Source organism: Neomonachus schauinslandi, chromosome 1 (assembly GCF_002201575.2).
Source record: "Neomonachus schauinslandi chromosome 1, ASM220157v2, whole genome shotgun sequence".
Lineage (NCBI taxonomy): Eukaryota > Metazoa > Chordata > Mammalia > Carnivora > Phocidae > Neomonachus > Neomonachus schauinslandi.
This window is the reverse complement of record NC_058403.1, coordinates 204184664-204206107: the sequence shown is the minus strand read 5'-3', so window position 1 is coordinate 204206107 and position 21444 is coordinate 204184664. Positions and strand designations below refer to the sequence as shown.

Below are 21444 nucleotides of genomic sequence, written 5' to 3'. Positions count from 1 at the left end.
TTCTCTATCTTCAAAGCACTGAGACATGGTGGGGACCCAACCCTGCTGTCTCCAGACTGTTCTTCTTTTCAATAAGGCAGAGAAGTGAGTTCCTCTGATAATAAACCTTGGCCACTACACACGTTTCAAGACACGTTTGTCATTACAATTAGGAATTTCTTACTTCATCTCAAGTTAAAAACTGTCACTTGACACTTGTTATAAAATGTTTGTTAGTTCTAAGTGATATACCCAGGTCTTTGTGAGAGCTATCACCTGTACCGAGCAACTTATAGGGATTGTTTGATTTTATTTTGGCAAACGTTATCCCTGAGGAAGTATATTTCTTAACTCCATTCTCCATGCAGAAATGGTGCTTGGTGACGTCTAGAGAAATGCCCCAAGTTAATATTTGACTATGTGTTGGGCCTTGAGTGTGATTCTCTCAGGATGCTTCTAGTTCTCAAGTTCTGGGGCAGTGGTTCTCAACCAGAAATGAATTTTCGCTTGAGGATGTCTGGTGATGTCTGATGCTCTGAACACCTACATCCACAAGATAGGAGCCTCCAAAAATAGAATTACACTGTCCCAAATGTCAAAGGGAACAAGTGAGAAAATCTTTTCTAGACCAACACTTCTTCAACTTCAAATTCTACAACGTGTCCATGAATCCACACAGATCCCATTACAAATGCAGAATCTGATCACGGTCTTATGTAGCCCAGATTCTGCATTTCTAGCAAGCTCGCAGGTGATGTTGATGTTAGGGTCCTGGTCTGTGGACCACTGTTTGATTAGCAAAGCTGTGATCGTGTGTTAGGTGTAGGTAGTTTTATGTATTCTGCACCAAAAATCATCATTGCTTGTAATTTTGAAGGAATAGGGTATTCACTCATTCTAGAGACCATGTAAATTCTGTGTTTGTTTCTTTTATATGCTGTTCCTCCAGTGACACATATTAAAACACTTATGAAAAAAACTTTGAAAAGCAGAATAAGGGCCTCCCAAATATGTGCACACCCTAATCCCCAGGACCTATGCACATGTTGTTGTTTGTAGCAAGGGAGAATTAAGGTGGCAGATTGAACAGAGTTGCTAATCAACTTACATTCAGATGAAATATCAGCTAGGGTTGGAGAAACTGGAAACACTGTGTACTGTTGGTGAATATGCATGTTGGTGAAGCCACTGTGGAATACAGCATTAATTAAAAATAGAGTTAACATGTGATCCTGTATTTGCATTTCTGGATGTTTACCCAAGGAAAACAAAAACATTAATTGGAAAAGATGCATGCACCCGTATGTTTATTTGCAGCAATATTTACAATGTTCTACAGATGGAAACAACCAATGGATATATGTATATATATACCACGTCTTCTTTATCCATACATCCATATATAAAATGACATTTATACACACACACAACACACACACACACATACATATATATATATATATATATATATATAAAATGGCAATGCAATATACATGGCAAGATTTCATTCTTTGTTATGCCTGAGTAATATTCCATTTTGTTGTGTATATATATATATATAATAAATGCATACATATTTACTTATATATAAACATTTATATATAAATACAAATTTATAATATATGATATTAATATATTATAATACTAATATATAAATCATAAATTTATAATATATGATATATAAAAAATATATCTATTTAATAAATAAATAAAATGGAATATTACTCAGGCATGACAAAGAATGAAATCGTGCCATTAGCAATGAGGTGGATAGAGCTAGAGTGTATTATGCTAAGCAAAATAAGTCAGTCAGAGAAATACAAATACCATATGATCTCACTCGTGTGGAATTTAAGAAATAAAACAAATGAACAAAGGGAAAAAGAGAGAGAGGCAACCCAAGAAACAGTCTTTTTTTTAAAGATTTTATTTATTTATTTGAAAGAGAGTGAGAGAGAGAGAGAGAGCATAAGAGGGGGAAGGTCAGAGGAGAAGCAGACTCCCTGCTGTGCAAGAACCCTGATGCGGGACTTGATGCCAGGACTCTGGATCATGACCTGAGTCGAAGGCGGATGCTTAACGGACTGAGCCACCCAGGCGCCCCCACGAAACAGAGTCTTAACTATAGAAAACAAACCAGAGGGGGGGATGGGGCTGGGGGAGAATGGGTGAAACATGTGATGGGGATTAAGGAGGGCAGTTGTGACGAGCATCGGGTGATGTATGGAAGTGTTAAATCATTATACTGTATCCCTGAAACTATAAAACACTGTATATTAATTATACCTCAATTAAAATTTTTTTAAAGAAGAAATAAAAAATGAATTTAAAAAAAGATGAAAAGATAAAAAGATTAGCTATGATTGTCCAGGTGGGACAAACATAATCACAGCAGTCCTCCAACGTTGAGGGAGACAAAACCTATGGTGTCAGAGAGACTGAAAATGCTGCCCTGCTGTCTCTGAAGGTGGAGGAAGAGCCGTGAGCCCAGGAATGCAGGTGGCCAGCAAGAGACACTGGAATTGGAAAGGAAACAGATCCTTCCTTGAGCCTCTAGAAGGAGCTCAACCCTGCAGAAATGTTGCTATTAGCCAGATGAGACTCCTTCCAAGCTTCTGACTGCAGAACTGTAAGAGCATATATGTGTTTGTTTTAAGGAACTAGTGTGGGGATATTTTACAGCAGCGGGAGGAATCTCATATGGACATAGTCATAAAATTATTTGGGAAAAATGAATTTAGGCCTCTCAATTCCTTCATCAGTTTCCCTTGGATAAGGGCAATTTATATTTAAAAAACCCACAGTAGATAGAAAGGAAATTTTAATTTGATTTGGAGCTATTCTGCCCCATCAGCTGGTACAGTGAATTCTTTGTGGCATAAATATGAGAGTGGTTTGACTCTGAGACATAGGAAAGGTACTCATGATCAAAGTGAAAGTCTCTCATTGTAATTTAAATCTTTGTATTTCTGCATCCTTTTATTTCATGTACATTCAAAAGTTCATTCTTTTCAGTGCTATCCTCTCCAGCTTTCTCAAGATTCCTATCAACATAAAAGATGAAATCATAAATGCATCTGTGTATGTACACATGACAAGCTTATTTGAAAGAAAATGTATGCAAACACACTCATATCCAAGACACAACCATTACCCTCAAACGTTTCATTGAGGTAAAATAGGACGTTCCACACGTTTTACTCATTCCCCACAACGTCCATATGAAGTTACGTTTAGAATCCCCCATTACCTTCAGAAATAGGGAATATGATGCTCAGGATCATTAAATTTTAGTAATTACCTAGCAAAGCAGTTAAAACATACATACAGTCTTAAATCATATACAAATAGAAACTTGCAACATGTACTCTTCATTTTTTATGTAGGTCCTTGAATTCACCAATGTGTACACTTCACATATGCAGGTTATTGTGTGTAATTATACTCCAATGATTTATTCAGTGGAACAAACCTAATGGTACATGCCTATGGGTAGGATCTTGAGCACAGGTAGCTGATTCTCACTTAAGAGGGGTGGGAGATAGCACTTCTAATGGGGAAGAAAGCCAAGTGTTAATTATGGATGTATGAACAACAGAATTGAATTTACATAATTCACAGGATAAACCATTTTTTTCTATGAGTAGGAGATTAACCTATATATGGAAAGGTAGTAATAAAAACCCGTAAGTTGGCTGAGATAGAAGAACACTACAGCCACACACAACATCATGGATGAGTTTAGAAAAAGAATCTAGACAGTCACACCTGACTCCAGATCCATGAGGACCCAGCAGAGATCAGAAACGGTCGGTCCCCAGCATATAATTCCAGCTGATTGTAAAGGTATTATGATATCCCATTTGACAAGGACAAGCTATCATACAACAAGAGTTGACTGACACAATAATCCAAGTGAACAGACCTGAGACAATTACAACATGTGGTCCTTTTTACTTGTGGCATATCTGACCTTAAGGAAAGCAGGCATAATCATTCTCTTATTCAAGTTTACTTCCAATGACTTTATGAACAAGTGACTATACGTGGGTCCCTTTCTGGGTTTCTGGGAGAATATAAGAACTGGTGAGACATCCAGCTCTCCTATGAAGCGTCCTCTGATCATGCAGGTGGAAGAAATTTCTCAGCAGGAAGGAGGTACAAAATGGATGATGCTGATACTGTTCATTCACCATCGCTTGGCATTTTTGACAACTATTAGGAAAAAGGGGTTATTTCCTGTTACAATAAAAGAGCCATATTACCAGGTAGCATTGGAAGTTTTCAAGTAGATAGAGGAAAATAACTCGCCAATAAACATAGAACACACAAAGCAATCCTTCACCTCAATGAATAAACCCCCTCAGTTGTGGACACCAGTCTTCTTTGCTTCAATAAATCAATGCACAGGAAAAAGAAATATTTTGGTTAGTAAGAAAATGAGGAGTTTGAAATGTTGCACCTTCCTATTTCTTAAATATTTTAATTTTTTAAAATTTCAGTATAATTAACATACAGTGTAATATTAGCTTCGGGTATACAATATAGTGATTCAGCAATCCTCTACATTATAGTGCTCATCATAATAATCATACTCTTAACCCCATCACCTATTTCACCCATTCCCCCACTCACCTCCCCTCTGGCAACAACTACTTTGTTCTCCATCTCTCATTGTTTTGTTTCTTAAATCCCACATATAAAGGATGCCTATGTGGCTCAGTTGGGTAAGCATCTGCCTTCGGCTCAGGTCATGATCCTAGGGTCCTGGGATCGAGCCCCACATTGGGCTCTCCGCTCAGCGGGGAGTCTGCTTCTCCCTCTCCCTCTGCCACTCCCACTGGTTGTTCTCTCTCTCACTCAAATATATGGATAAAATCATTTAAGAAAGTCCACATATGAGTGAAGTTATATGGTATTTGTCTTTCTCTGACTAACTGATTTCACTTCACATTATACCCTCTAGATCCATCCATGTTCTAAATGCTTACACCAAAATAAAAAGTTTCTACACAGCAAAGGAAACAGTCAACTGTTGGGTTTGGCCAGCAAACCCTGAGACGGTGAATGAAAAGATTACTCTAGATACCTTAGTAGGAGAAAGGAGAGGGCCTGGGGACCAGATGCGCTAGTGGCAAAAGATCTCGAGCCAGACTCTGCCCCCACCTTTATTGTGAATGTTATCAATATAACAAGGGAATAAGAAAAATAAGAAGGAATGTGAAGCTGTAATAATCAAGACAGTGGCATTGGGAGTATCGTGTGAATAAAACAAGCTGTGCTTGAGATGGACATGTTTCTCCTAAGTCAAGCATTTACTCCCTGGATGAGTGCATTGAGCCGCAACGAGAATCTGGCTGTTTTCAGCCCAGAAACCCTAAAGGGGCCCAGTTTTCCAGACATTCCTTCTTTGCTCTCAACCAGTCTCATCCAGGGAGGCATGTGTTTATTAAATCTTCTTTAGCCAGACACTATGAACTCCCACAGGCAACAAAACAAAAAGACCACCCACTGAATGGGAGAAGATATTTGCAAATTATACATCCAATAAGGGATTAATATCCGAAATATGTAAAGAACTTACATAAATCAACACCAAAAAATTAATAATATTTCAATTAAAAAATGGCCAGGAGACATGAACACAAATGCCTCCAAAGAAGACATCAGGATGATCAACAGACACATGAAAAGAAGACATCCAGATGATCAACAGACACATGCTCAACATCACTCATCATCAGGGAAATGCAAATCAAAATCACAATGAGATATCACCTCACACCTCTCAGAATGGCTAAAATTAACAACACTGGAAACAACAGATGTTGGTGAGGATGTGGAGAAAGGGGAACTCTCTTGCACTATCAGTGGGAATGCAAACTGGTGCCTCCACTCTGAAAAATAGTATGGAGGTTTCTCAAAAAATTAAAAATAGAATTACCTTTTGATCCAGGGAATCACACTCCTGGGTATTTACCCACAGAAAATGCATCTTCACATTTGAGGTCATCTCTGACACTAAGAACATATCAGGTCAATCTATTCAAATTTATCTTTCCATGTAGACTCCACTGGGAGATATATTTTTTCTAATCACTGTTTACCAGTGGCCATGTTAGGCAATGGGGACACCTAGGCGAATAATAGCAAAAAAAAAAAAAAAAAAAAAAAGAAGAGTAGTTTTAATGCACAGTAGCAAGTTTGTACAGAAAATGCCTGACATTAAGATTTTTATTTCTGAGGCATCCATTTCAAGGACAACCATGTTGAATAAATATGTCAGGTGTGGGACACTATTACCAGAGAAGGACTCAGGTGGCCCCACCCATGAAGTACCTCTTCAGAAAGCCCTGGAAAATCCCAATACTGACACATGAGTAATCATGCTTTCCCTCTGTGCCAGAGTTTCACTCTTATGCTTTAAACTTGTCAATAAAGAGTGAACCTGCCAACCACTAGCCACTCTGCTCATGGACCTCAATAAAGGCAGGGCTCCAGTTGTAGGCTGTCTCTCTCTTGCTCTGATTCTCTGCCCCCCTAGACCTTTCTGGCTCTGCCCTCCAGGACCTGTGAGTAATAAACCTAGTTTTGTTAGAGTTCTCTGATGGTTGATGCTGAGGTGTGTCTTGCAATCACAATAACTCAAGGGCAGGTGCAGCCACAGCAGAGGCTCTGGTCAGGGAAGCATCTGTAGGAATGTCCACAAACACAAGGGTACAGGGGAGTGCCTGGGCTTTCCTAGCCTGAGCGTCCTTGTAAGTAGCCAGAGACTTAAAGGGAACAATGTTAGAGTCCACATTATAAGGAAGAAGAGTGAAGGTAGTGATGTAAAAAGATGGACAGATTTTAGGTGAAAACTGTGGCTTTGTATTTTCATCTACATTAAAGTTATGTAAGGGGTATAGTTGCCAATTATAGTTTCTTCCAAATGAAGAATATAATTCATGATTATTGTCTTGGGAAATCTAAGGAAAACTTATTTGGCTTGGTATAAGTCATTTGAAATGAAATTATTTTTAAGAAATCTAACTTGCCACATATAAGATATAGAAATTTCCCACTATTTTTGACCAAGATGGGGAAAATATTGGGATCATATGAAAATGGACAAAGGGAAAACTGTGTGTATATCAGACAGAGCAGAAGCTTAAAAAAGTAAGAAGGGCATGTGATCTGATGAACACTGGGTGTTATACACAACTAATGAATCATTGAACACTACACCAAAAACTAATGATGTACTATATGTTGGCTAATTGAACTTAATTAAAAAAAAAGAAAGTGAGTGACTTAAATGTATAGAGAAGTTGAATTGAAACAAATGGAAATTTCAGGGAAGATATAGAAGGAGCAGATTCTACTCCCACAGCCTGTTCAAAAAATGGCAGTTCATGGCTCTGAGGATGTGAGCCCTGCAATCATGGGCACTTCTTCAGCCCTAGGACAATTTGCTCTTACATCACTGGAACCCCAGTGATTATCTTCAGAGCCTTTTTTATGTCTCTGTTCCTCAGGCTGTAGATGAAGGGGTTCAGCATGGGCGTGACCACCGTGTACATCACCGAGGCTACTGCACCCAAGTGTGAGCTCTGGGGAGCAGCAGAGCTAAGGTAAACTCCTAGGCTTGTACAATAAAATAAGGAGACAATGGAGAGGTGAGATGCACAAGTGGAAAATGCTTTATACCTGCCCTGAGCTGATGAGATCCCAAGTATGGAGGAAACTATCTTACAATAAGAGTAAAGGATCCCAGTGAGGGGACTGCCAGCCAGCAGCATAGTTGCAATATACATCACAATGTCATTAAGAAAGGTGTCCACTCTGAAAAACAAACTGAGGGCTCTAGAGGGGAGGGGGGTGGGAGGATGGGTTAGCCTGGTGATGGGTATTAAAGAGGGCACGTTCTGCGTGGAGCACTGGGTGTTGCACACAAACAATGAATCATGGAACACTACATCAAAAACTAATGATGTGGTGTCCAAACAGGCAAGTCGGACCACCTGATTGATTTCACAGAAAAAGTGGGAGATTTCCACCAATATACAGAAGGACAGCCATGACACCATTAAGCTTTGTAATAAGGAATTCAGGGCACTCATGATCCAGAACACCAAAACCAGCAGTCCACAGAGCTGGGGGTTCATGATGACCATGTAGTGCAGGGGGTGACAGATGGCCACGAATCGGTCATAGGCCATCACAGCCAGGAGAAAGGAGTCCAATCCTGCAAAGAGTAGGAATAAGTATATTTGAGTGATGCAGTCTTCATAGGTTATAACTCTGCTCTGAGTCTGGATGTTCCACAGCATCTTGGGGATGGTGGTAGAGGTGAAGCAGATGTCTACAAAGGACAGATTGGCCAGGAAGAAGTACATGGGGGTGTGGAGGTGGGAGTCAAAACTGACAGCCATGATGATGAGGAAGTTTCCAAACACAGTGATCAGGTACATGGAGAGGAAAAGCCCAAATACGACTGGCTACACTTCTGGTTCCTCTGAAAATCCCAGAAGAAGAAACTCTGAAATTCCTGTATAATTTCTTGGTTCTATGGGGTCAAGGTGACTACCAGGGAACAAAAAATAACATGACTAATTTTTTCAATAATGAACATTATAAATATCATTGAAATTATACAATTTCTATTTTACATTCAAAAGTGAATATACATAGTTTTTGTATGGAACTTGTCCCCTGTTGGGATGGCCCCCCTCATGCCAGCTCTGAATAGAAATGCACATCCCACACATGGCCTTTTCACTAAGTACTCTTGTGTTCTATACTTTCAATGAGAAATTCTGTCACATGTTTGAGGAATAAACTTGAGTACTGACTAACCTCCAGGCAAAGACTATAGGTGTCAAGAAACAAGTCTGCACAGTTCAAGGATGGAGAAGATAAGCAAAGAAAGGATCAGATAGAATATCAGAAGGTGACAGGTGCTATGAAGGAAAAGCCAGTATAAAGGAAAGAGTGCATGGAGGTGTTATTTTTTTCTGGTTGCTCAGGTAGACAGGCACACATTTACACAGAGGCTTCAAGGGGGAAACAGCAGGAAACACAAGGTTATCCAGGGAAATGTGTGCCAACCAAATGGAACAAACAGTGTGAAGGCTTTACGAAAAGACTTGGGTTTTTTTTTTTATATTAATTTTTAAAATTTGAGTGTGGTCGACACACTATGTAACATATGTGTCGACACATATGTTACACACTATGTTACTATGTTACAAATTTGGGTGTACAACACAGTGACTCAACAAGTTTAATCATTGCATCGTGTTCACCACCTGTGGAACTTCCATCTGTCACCACACAATGCTATGACGATATCACTGACTATATTCCCTAGGCTGTGCCTTTTATTCCTGTGACTCATTCCTTTCTTAACTGGAAGCCTGTATCTCCCACTCCCCTTCACCATTCTGCTTTTCATTTGTTCATTTATTGTTTTAAAAAATCAAGGCTTAAGCTACGAGGAGGCAAGATAGTGGAAGAGTAGGGGACCTCGTTTCATCTGGTCCCTTGAATTTAGCTAGATAAGTATCAAATCATTCTGAACACCCATGAATTCAACCTAAGATGTAATAAAAGTATATCTGGAACTCTATGAGTAGAAAAGTGACCACTTTCTGCAAGGTAGGAGGTGCAGAGAAGTGAATCTGAGGGGAGATATCAGAAGATAAATGGTGGGGGAAGGGAGCCTCTCTAAGCCAGCTACCAGAAAGTGATATAGCCCTAGAGGGCCAAATCAGAACCCTTAGAAATCTGCTCCAGTGAGAGACATCCCTGCCTGAAAGGTGCTCAGGTAGAAATGGGCAGAATTCTAAGTGGGACAATGTGGTCTCAGGATTCCCGGAGTCACAGAATTAGTGGGGGTGCCTGAGCTGGTACAGTTCCCAAGCATTAGAGTGGGGAAACTGGTTACAGTCAGCAAGCCCAGGAGGGGCTCTCAGCTGGGTTTGTCATAAACTGTGAGCTGGAGCCAATTGGGAGACTGCTCTCCAACTCAGGACCCTGCAGAGGACTGGAATGTGGGGACCCTTTCCAATCCCAGGGAGGGGTGGGACAGTGATGAACATAGATGCGAAAATTCTCACCAAGATACTAGTCAATAGGATCCAACAGAACATTAAAAGGATTATTCACCAAGACCAACTGGAATTTATTCCTGGACTGCAAGGGTGGTTCAACATCTGCAAATTATTCAGTGCCATACCACATTAATAAAAGAAAGGACAGGAATCATATGATCCTCTCAACTGATGCAGAAAAAGCATTTGACAAAATACAACATATTTTCTTGATTAAAACTCTCCAAATGTAGGATAGAGGTAACATACCTCAATATCATAAAAGCCATCTACGGAAAGACCACAGTGAATATCATTCTCAATGGGGATAGACTGAGAGCTTTTCCCTTAAAGACAGGAAGACAACAGGGATGCCCACTCTCACCACTATTGTTCACATTACTAGAAGTCCTAGCCCCAGCAATCAAAGAAACAAAAGGTATCTGAACTAGCAAAGAAGAAGTCAAACTCTCACTCTTTGCAGATGACATGATACTTTATGTGGAAAACCTAAAAGACTCCACCCCCAAATTGCGAGAACTCATACAGCAACTCAGCAACATGGCAGGATATAAAATTAACACAGAAATCAGTTGCTTTTCTATACACTAAGAATGAAATTGAAGAAAGGGAAATTAAGGTATCAATCTCATTTACAATTGCACTAAAAACTATAAGATACCTAGGAATAAACCTAACCTAAGAGGTAAATGATCTATACTCTAGAAACTACAGAACACTTATGAAAGAAATTGAGAAAGACACAAAGAGATGGAAAAACATTCCATGCTCATGGATTGGAAGAATAAATATTGTTAAAATGTTCATGCTACCCAGAGCAATCTACACATTCAATGCAATCCTTATCAAAATACCATCAACATTTTTCATGGAGCTGGAACAAACAATCCAAAAATATGTATGGAAAAAGAAAAGACCCTGAATCACCAGGGGAATGTTGAAAAAGAAAACCAAACCTGGGGGCATTACAATGCCTGATTTCAAACTCTATTATAAAGCTGTGATCATCAAGACAAAATGGTACTGGCACAAAAACAGACACATAGGTCAATGCAACAGAATAGAGAGCCCAGAAATGGACCCTCAACTCTATGGGCAACTAATCTTTGACAAAGCAGGAAAGAATGTCCAATGGAAAAAAGACAGTCTCTTCAACAAATGGTGTTGGGAAAATTGGACAGCCACATGCAGAAGAATGAAACTGGACCATTTCCTTACACCACACACAAAAATAAACTCAAAACGGTTGAAAGACCTCAGTGTGAGACAGGAGTCCATCAAAATCCTAAAGGAGAACACAGGCAGCAACCTCTTTGACCTCAGCCGCAGCAACTTCTTCCTAGAAACATCGCCAAAGGCAAGGGAAGCAAGGGCAAAAATGAACTATTGGGACTTCGTCAAGATAGAAATCTTTTGCACAGCCAAAGAAACAGTCAACAAAACCCAAAGACCACCAACAGAATGGGAGAAGATATTTGCAAATGACATATCAGAAATAGGGCTAGTATCCAAAATCTATAAAGAACATTTTAAACTCAACACCCGAAGAACAAATGATCCAATCAAGAAATGGGCAGAGGACATGAACAGACATTTCTCTAAAGAAGACATACAAATGGCCAACAGACACATAAAAAAATGCTCAACATCAGTTTTCATCAGGGAAATATAAATCAAAACATAATTGAGATACCACCTTACACCAGTTAGAATGGCTAAAATTAACAAGACAGGGAACAACAAACATTGGCGAGGACGCGGAGAAAAGGGAACCCTCTTACACTGTTGGTGGGAATGCAAGCTAGTACAGCCACTCTGGAAAAACAGTATGGATGTTCCTTAAGAAGTTAAAAATAGAGCTACCCTATGACCCAGTAATTGCACTACTGGGTATTTATCACAACGATACAAATATAGTGAAATGAAGGGGCACATTCACCCCAATGTTCATAGCAGCAATGTCCAAAATGGCCAACCTGTGGAAAGAGCCGTGATGTCCATTCATACCTACCATTTACATCCACATGGATGGAACTTGAGGGCAATATGCTAAGTGAAATAAGTCAATCAGAGAAAGACAATTATCATATGGTTTCATTCATGTGGAATATAAGAAATAGTGCAGAGGATTATAAGGAAAGAGAGGGAAAACTGAATGGGAAGAAATCCGAGAGGGAGACAAACCATGAGAGACTCTTTAATCTTGGAAACTAACTGAAGGTTTCTGAAGGAGAGTTGGTGGGGGAATGGAGTAACTGGGTGATGTGCATTAAGGAGGGCATGTGATGTGATGAGCACTGGGTTGTGTATGCACCTGATGAATTTGTGAACACTACATCTGAACTACTGATGTACTATATTTTGGCTAATAGAATTTATATAAAAAGAAAAACAAAACAATTAAAAAAATAAAAGATCAAGGCTCAAAAGAAAGCCAGTGTGTAGAGGGGAATGATCAAGTGAGAGAGTGATGAGAAGTGGTGGCCGAGAATGTTGAGGAATGGGGTGGCCTCCCTAGTAGTGATGAAACTTCATTACACAAGGAACCCCCTCCTTCACATGGTGTACTTTAAACATTATAAATTTTGTTTCCATGGAATTACTGAATGGAAGTGGTCTCCCTTCTTATTTTCATATATTAGGTAATAATCTGGCACTGGTATTTTAAGGGTCACATATAAGAGCAATGGGTTCCAGGACCCCTGCCTTGAGAAATTCTGATGTTACCCACACAAGGACACACACACACTATGGCCTCCTGGGACCATAGCACTACCAGGATGTTCTCAATCCCAACCACCTTAACTAGGAAACAATGATATGAGGCAAGCTGACAACATCGCATTGTCTTTCCCCTAAAAATGTAAAACTTCATCCAAATTCCAATAGTTAAGTCTCCAATGAGCATGTGATCATGAGTCTCCAATTTAATATGTTCATTTTGTATCCAGTATTTAAAGAAACATAAAAAAAAATCACTCCCAAAATTTTGAGGAGGAAATGTGGGGAGAAAGATCTAATAAGCTCAGGGGGCCCCTAGAAATGGTGAGGAGGAGTAAATGTCCTGGTTCTGGCAATATTCCAACCCCAGTTAAAGCACCTCAATGCCCAGAATAATAAAGAAGCAAAGGAAAATTTATCCAAAAGAAAAAAGTAGGGATGTCTTTACGGTTATCAAGACATCTTACTGATTGAACGTTGCACCAGAATAACAAGAAAAGGGAAGATATCCACAATTCACAAAAGGAACTACACACAGTACAACAGAAGTGGGGGATTTTAAAAGATGATTTGCTAAAAGAACTTTTCTAAATGACATAAAATGCAAAACTTCTAATTAGAAACTCAGGTTTTGAATTTTGGATCTACTCATATTTCCTATTTGAGCTTGGAGCACAACCAAACTGTTCCAAATGTTAATATCCTCCCCTAGATAGTAGGGCTAGAGATGTCCATCCTCCTCAGGTGGTTGACAGATTTAGTGAATATATGGAAAGAGCTTAACATAGTCCCTCTTGTTGATAACGAGTGCTTATCACTGGTGATGAGATTTGGCTGAGTTTTCTCTTCTCGGCAATGTTCCCATTGCTTCCCCACCTCTGGGTCCCCAATTCCACAACCTTCTTTCAGCTCCTTGTTGGCTCTCCACGTACCACAGTTTGGCACCCTCGAGCAAGTATTCACATTTACCCAGAGAGGTCTTTCTATATTGCAGTTAAGTTACTGTCCAACTCCGCACCTTAACACCTTCCTGGTGACTCCCTGCTGGAGACTGAACCCCAAATTCTGTAGCTTCCAACACTTGGCTTGCCTCCCCTGACTGACCTTCCAGCTTCCCACTCACACTGTCTTGCCCACATCGATGTCACAAACACTGAACTTGAGTTGTAGCTTCACGTGAAGCCCCAATCTCCAAGGCTCAGAGCCTCCATACACTGCTGCCCTCTGCTTGGAGTCACTCACTGGTCTGTTTGGGATAATTCACCTCCTCTCTATCTTCACAATCCCATCGCCTCTTTCAGACTCCAAGGAGTCATCTCCTTCATTAACCTGTTTTTGTTTTGCTGGTTTTTCTTAACATTCCCTCAAAAAAAGAACACTTTCTTTTGCAATAATTTAGATGTAGGGGTTATCAGTGTGTAATTTTTATTTAATTCTATGTATGTTTTCCTGCTAGAATGTGAGTGCATGGGGCATGTTATAAATACCCCTGCCCTTTACCCCCAGACACAGTTTGGATAGGGAGAGTAGGAATAAATACATATTGCATAAAGGAATGAGAGAATCTGTGCTCACAGAAGTTGCCAGTGATGAGAGAGAGAACAGAAGTAGGGAGTTACTAGCACAGGAATGGAGGATGTGGGAGAGGAATATTTTCCATATTCTGAGCGTAGGACCATTTGTGGGTCAGGCTGTGGTTTGTAAGAATAAAATAGAATAGAATAAATAAGGCACAATAGGAAATATTAGAATGCATCATACATAGTCAGGGTGCATAGCAAATCATTTTCGTGCTAAGTTCAACAGACATTTCTTTTTTTAACATATTAAATAAATTGACTAGAAATGAATGAGCTCACCCACCAACAAACACAATGGTCTCTTGGCCCTGGGCTCAGCTGGTTAGGCTTCCAGGTGACCTCAGGTAAAAGCTCTCAGCTTTCATTCTCTCTGAACCTTTCCTGAAATACCTGCTGAGCTCTGAGACTCACCGGGATGGGGTCTCTGAGAGGAAAGTCTCCATGTGGGGGTCCGAACTCCTTCCTGGGTGTTTCATGGTGGAGACTGAAGCTCTGTTCCCAGACAGGATAGCAAGAAGTAGTGAAGCATAGGTCCCACAGTCAGACTTAGGAATCCAAAAGCAAAAACCATGTCTCCTCCAGCTTGAAACGGTTGAACGTGCTCAGAGCCTACAGCAGAGGAGATATTTATAGCTCCTTATGTTTGCTGTATCTGTTCCCTATACCTGCTCATTAGACACATTTCCCATTATTACTCCAACCCCTGAGTACATCACCCCATGGGAACTTATCTGGACTGAATGAAATTCTTTCCTGTAGAGTCTCTGTTCCCAAGAGACCAGATAGAATTCAGGTGACTCCACTGTTTATTACTCCTCCCTGAACTCTCCTGGCTTCCAGAACTCTAACACTGAAACTTTCCACAGGCCTGAGTGAATGTTTTTTCCCAAAACTAAGACTGAGGAACCTGCTTTGACCATATTCTTTGGGTCTCCAAAACATTGACTTGTGGTGGGAGCACAACTCCTGATAGCTCCAGAAAATTGTTCTTCCTACTCCAACAAGTAAAAATATGTTCCTTTGCTATAAAACCACGGGTACAACAATCCCTGGATTCATAATTTTTTCACAAATCAATTAGGAACTTTGTATGTTTAATACAGGTTAAAAGTTGATATTTAGTCTTTAACTTTTAAAACATTTGATATTATAAGAAATCTACTTAGACCATTTAAGGTATCATAAGCTGAACTTAGACTCTTATATGAATTATCTCATTTATTTTGTGCAAAAGCCATTCTATGAGGACCATAAAATGATGAGCCTCATTCCCCATTTATAGAAATGTGACTTGGAAGGGTCGAGTGATCAACCCAGAATTATGACCTGGTTCATTATGAACTAATGTACTTTGATTGGAATGCAACCAGATAGGCCAGGGGTTCTCAACCAGGGATGATTTTGTCTCCAGATGACATTTGAAATTATCTGGAGAATTTTTGACTGTCATAGTATGGGAAGTGCTACTTTTAGGGTGGCTGAGACAGTCTGCATTTGTACCTAGCTCCCATTTATTGATGTTGCCTATCTTGGTGTGTAGACACATCTGGGTGTCAAGGCTGTGGTCCAGTGTCAGAGTTAGTTGTGTTCTTCTTCTCCCAGAATACCCCATCCACCTCAGGTCTGGCCTTTGGTGGTCAAACAAGTTGACAAGTGTCTCTTTTCCCTCATGACAGGAATTGAACCTGTAAAGTCTCTGTTTCCTGTCCATAAACTGGAGAAATTCCATCTAAGGATTTGGTCTGAGAACTTAGTAATATTTTAGAGCTCACAGAAAATTCCCTGGCACAGAGCAGGTGCTCCATCTACAAGTACAATTGTGACCATTTAAGTTCCACATTTCCTAAGCTCATGATGACACCAAAAAAGGTCTGTTGGGATAGGAAGTGAGTCAGGATTACTCTGCCTCTGGGACAGTTTTCTGGGTGGGTTGGGAGTGAAGTGGGTGTCACTGGCAGCATCCTGAACAACTGGGTGCTCATCCCACACTCTCACATTCATTCCTGGGAGAAGTCCCCAAGATTCTGCTGAACGTCCAGACTCATAGCAAAGCCATAACATATGAAGGATGCCTCAGCCAGACATTTGATGTTAATGTAAATGTTGGGTATTCATCCTTTCTGATGGCTGAGTAATATTCCATTGTATATATGGACCACATCTTCTTTATCCATTCATCTGTTGAAGGGCATCTCAGCTCTTTCCACAGTTTGGCTATTGTGGACATTGCTGCTATGAACATTGGGGTGCATATGGCCTTTCTTTTCACTACATTTCTGTCTTTGGGGTAAATACCCAGTAGTGCAATTGCTGAGTCATAGGCTAGCTCTATTGTTTTAAGAAATCCAAACCATTACCAAAGATTACCAAGAAAATACCAGGGTGTAATACCGAGAAAATACATCAAGTGTAAATGACTGGTTATAAAGTGGAAAGGGGAACCCAAGATATAACCTGAAGAAAAAGAGAGAAGACAAGGAAGACCCAAGGAGAGAACTGCTTTAAAATGTGTACACCTGGGGAAAAAATAAAACTATTGGATGAAGCTAGCCAGGATCTCTGGGCCTCCATACTGTGTGCCCAGCTACTCAGGAGAGTTCTGTAATGGTCCCAACAATGAGAAGCACCACCCTGCCAAGGAGCCTGCTCAGGGCCCCCTTCATGTCCCTGTTCCTCAAACTGTAGATGAAGGGATTCAGCATAGGGGTGAAAATAGTGTACATCACCGAGGCCACCAGACTTGTCCTAGTGGATGAAGTTGCTGCAGAACTGAGGTTGACCCCAAGCCCTGTGCCATAGAACAAGGAGACCACCGAGAGGTGAGACCCACACGTGGAAAAGGCTTTGTACTTGCCCCCAGCTGAGGAAATGTTGGGTATGGAAGAAACAATTTGATAGTAAGAAGAAAGTATTCCATGGAAAGGAATCATGGCTAGATGCCCAGTTGCAGAATACACCACTATGTTATTGATGAGGGTGTCAGAACAGGTGAGCTTCAGGTCTTCGAGAAGATCACCAAAAAAGAGTGTGGGATTTCCATGTTTGTGCAGAAGGACAGCCTCAAAAGGGTCAAGGTCTCGAGCAGGGAGCCCATGACACTGATTCACCAGGACTCCAAGGTCAGCAGCCCACAGAGCTGGGGGTTCATGATGACCAAGTAGTACAGGGTTTGACAGATGGCCACAAAGTGATCATAAGCTTTAAATTGTCCAGGCATCCAAACACAATAAAAATAAATATCTGGCTGAGGCATCCTTCATATGTTATGGCTTTGCTGTGAGTCTGGATGTTCAGCAGAATCTTGGGGACGGTGGTAGAGGTGAAACAGATGTCTACAAAGGACAGGTTGGAGAGAAAGAAGTACATGGGAGTATAGAGGTGGGAGTCTGAGCAGATGGCTAGGATGATGAGCAGGTTCTCAGTGAACGTGACCAAGTATATGAACAGGGACAGCCCAAAGAGCATGAACTGAACCTCCGACTTTGATGAAAATCCCAGGAGAAATTCTGAAGCATGTGTTCGATTTCCTGATTCCATGTGGTTGAATTAACTAGAAGGAATGAGAAAGAATCAGCGTTCAATGACCATCACATTTGACAGCAAAGAAATGTGATTGCCTTTAATTCTGGTGAATGGATTAATAAAGTACTACCCTGTTATAATTGCCTCAGTTGGGGAATTTGAAATGTTTCCATACTTCCCTCTGCTGCCACTGTCATCTGGAAATGTAGTCCTAGTTCCAAAGCAGTTGTGCCCCTTATAGCCTGGCTACTCAGAGTGTGGTCCGTGGACCAGCAGGGGCAGCATTGCCCAGAGCTTTTTTGAATGCAGAGTCCCAGGCCACATTCAGACTTGCTGAATCAGAATCCACGTTGTGACAAGATCACGGGGGATTCCCCTGCTTTTTCATGACTGACTTGTGCTGGTCCAGAATATCTGTGGCTTCCAGTCCTTCAACTATTATCTCCTCACATTAATTTCCCCTATTTCTCCCCTCAAACCTCCTTACTTCACATGAAGACAAATAAAGGAGCTCAATAATTAAGGCTTTTTTATGCCATCTGTGTGGAGGGAATAATTTTCATCCATCAGTCTTAATTGTTCCAAACATCATGTATGAATCCTACGTTTAGTTTCTCAATGCAAATGTATCTATAACTTTCACAATGATTTGCATTGCTAAATGACCAGATTATGTTATTTTGCATGTTCATTTTGTGACACTCTATTCTTTGTCATTGGAAAGCCAGCCAGCTAATATGCCTTCTTTCTTTTATCTTTAAATATAATTTTTTTAAAGATTTTATTTATTTATTTGACAGAGACAGAGCTTAGCGAGAGCAGGAGCACAAGCAGTGGGAGAGGGAGAGGGAGAAGCAGGCTTCCTGCCGAGCAAGGAGCCTGATGTGGGACTCGATGCCAGGACCCTGGGATCATGACCTGAGCCGAAGGCAGACGCTTAACGACTGAGACACCCAGGCGCCCTTTAAATATAATTTTTAAAAGTATTATAAGCACCACATCTTAGGCTGATATTATATTTTGGCATTTTTTATTTTTAAGGTAAGAATTTAGAGATTGGTACACATACATATTCATACACACACTTCAAAAAGAGCTGTCTGGGTGCCTGGGTGGCCCAGTCAGTTAAGTGTCGCGAGTCTTGGTTTTGGTTCAGGTGGTGATTTCTGGGTTATAAGATCAAACCCTGGGTCAGGCTGGGCCATCAAGGCGGAGTCTGCTTAAGACTAAGGAGGGCAGGGATGCCTGGGTGGTTCAGTCGTTAAGCTTCTGCCTTCCACTCAGGTCATGATCCCAGGGTCCTAGAATCGAGCCCCGTATAGGCTCCCTGCTCAGCAGGAAGCCTGCTTCTCCCTCTCCCACACCCCCTGCTGTGTTCACTCTCTAGCTTTGTCTCTCTCTCTCTGTCAAATAAATAAATAAAAATCTTAAAAAAAAAAAAGACAAAGGAGGGCACATGTTGTGATGTGCCCTGGGTGTTATACAGAACTAATGAATCATTGAACACTACATCAAAAACTAATGATGTACTATAGAGAGGCTAACAATATAATTATTTAAAAAAGACTCTCTCTCCCTCTCCCTCTGCCCCTCCCCACCCCCTCTCACTAAAATAAATCAATAAATCTTAAAAAAAAAAAAAGTGCCCACAAAATAGTTAGATATTCAATGTCAGAGAAAATGATGAAGTACGGAACTCCAACTCACAAAAGCATTGAAAATACTGGGGATAACTGTCAGTATCAACATTATCAGGAATCTAAAAAATAGTTGATGGTTTCAAACAAGGAAGTGAAACTTTGGTTCCTCATTAAATTCCCTTACTACATGTATGAATCCACAAGCACAGAGGTTATTTTATAGAGGGAGCAACGTTTTCAGCTTTGGCCCCCACTCTGAAGGATGCCCAAAGAAACAATCTTGGAGTCCCTGAGATGGGGTTTCTCCACACTCAGAGGAAATGAGATACACATTGATTTGAGGCCCATTGAAATCCTGGTGCCTTCATTCAGAGTTATGCCAATGCCCCCTGAATGCACCCAACCTTACCTAAGACAATCCCAAGAGCAACCCCATGTCTCTCATGTTGATACAGTGAGGGAGGACCCCAAAATGGAAATTGTTTTAAGGTTGAGAGACAAAGAAAAATGGCATCCATCTAGGATCTGATAATGATATTTTCAGATTACAAACTGCAGGGCGCCGAGATCTGTCTTGTCAAATTCATATAAGATCAGTATGTAAAAATTGCAGCAACTCCAGGAAATATTAATTCAAATATCAAAGTAGGATCAGATGATGACTTGTTACTTGGAACCACCAAAATTAATGTTAATACTGCTGACCAGGATGGCACCATTAGTCGTTACTACTCAGAAATCTGAATACTCTTGTAACTCAGATGGGATAGGTACCTTTAACTTTGGTCAAGGTTTGTTGCTGATTTTTTCTCAACACACTTTAATAACTGAGACATGATAATAGTGTCTTGACTCATCCCTCCCACAGTGTGGCCATTACGCATTGTGTGATACCTCTAGTTTACATTATATGTACATTACATGTGGCTTAAAATGTATTTTGGATTCCTTGAAGGGAATTGGCTACACACATTGTAGTCATAGAATGTGACTTTCATGAGAATTGGGGAGATCACTGTCTTTTTGCCTTAGTGTCAGGAAGGGTCATGCTTCTAACAAGCAATTGTTTATTTTCATGGGTATGGCAGTTCTTGTAATTGATCATCGTGCCAGAGATTGCCTATATAACATACCCATTATCCTCTTCCCTGTTATTGGAACCTGATTATGTTTGGAGGTGGTCATACGCCCAGCTAAGATACTATATTTCAAACCTTCTCTTTCAATCATGGACAGTTGGTGGAGAGTATGAGAAGCTATTGAGTGGGAATACTGGAATGCTCTTTAGAAGACTTTCTCTTGGGGATCACCTCCTTGAACAGAATTTGCACATGATACTAACACTCCCACAGCTAACATATCTTGGAAAACCACACACTATGGATGTGGAAGCCGAGATGGAATGAACCCTTGTCTCTCATGTTAGCATAGAGACATCATGCCCCTTCTTTGATGATGGAGACAAATTAACCTCTAATTGAATATGGACACTTTTTCGTCTTGGTTTTTCCATCTATGTAGCCAAATTTTCTAACAGCACAGAGTCCTTTGTCTTCACTGGAATTCTCAGAGTCATATCAGGGGCCTAACTTCTGCAACAATGTAACATTTCATGGTAGATATTTGGTTTACTCATGTACTTATTCACCTGGTTTTGTGTCTGCTTTACTTGGCCACAATATTTCTCTTGTCATATACATTTAAAGTGCTTTGTTTTGTCCTAAATATTGTGTAGGTTCCTTAAAATTACTTTGGAACATGTCATGTGAATGAGTGAATGAGTAAATAAGTGGTGTTTTTCAGATGGCACCGTGTCCTGGACACTCTATCCATCACATCTGCCCTCCCATAAGGGTTCTCTGAGACCTCCTTCTACTCACTCTTGTGCTGATGGGAAAAAAAGATCCA

The 21444-nt window shown here is 40.5% G+C and overlaps 1 protein-coding gene and 1 pseudogene across 1 annotated transcript; both read right to left on the bottom strand.

Annotated features, from left to right (window-relative positions):
* Nucleotides 1-7436: 7436 nt before the first annotated feature.
* On the bottom strand, nucleotides 7437-8525 carry LOC110574529 (olfactory receptor 7A10-like). Its single transcript, XM_044917731.1, has 2 exons — nucleotides 7965-8525; nucleotides 7437-7802 (listed from the first exon to the last, which is right to left on the bottom strand). The coding sequence occupies exons 1-2, from the start codon at nucleotides 8430-8432 to the stop codon at nucleotides 7437-7439; spliced, it is 834 nt and encodes a 277-aa protein (XP_044773666.1). The 5' UTR covers nucleotides 8433-8525.
* An 8270-nt stretch (nucleotides 8526-16795) lies between these two features.
* Nucleotides 16796-17911, bottom strand: LOC110574528 (annotated as a pseudogene).
* Between the last annotated feature and the right edge of the window lie 3533 nt (nucleotides 17912-21444).

Excerpts from the sequence above, each read along its gene's own strand:
- LOC110574529 (XM_044917731.1), bottom strand. The coding sequence starts at position 8,432 with ATGTACCTGATCACTGTGTTTGGAAACTTCCTCATCATCATGGCTGTC. Across the intron at positions 7,803-7,964 it reads AGGTGGTCCGACTTGCCTGT|GTGGACACCTTTCTTAATGA; the intron begins TTGGACACCACA and ends TTGTTTTTCAGA.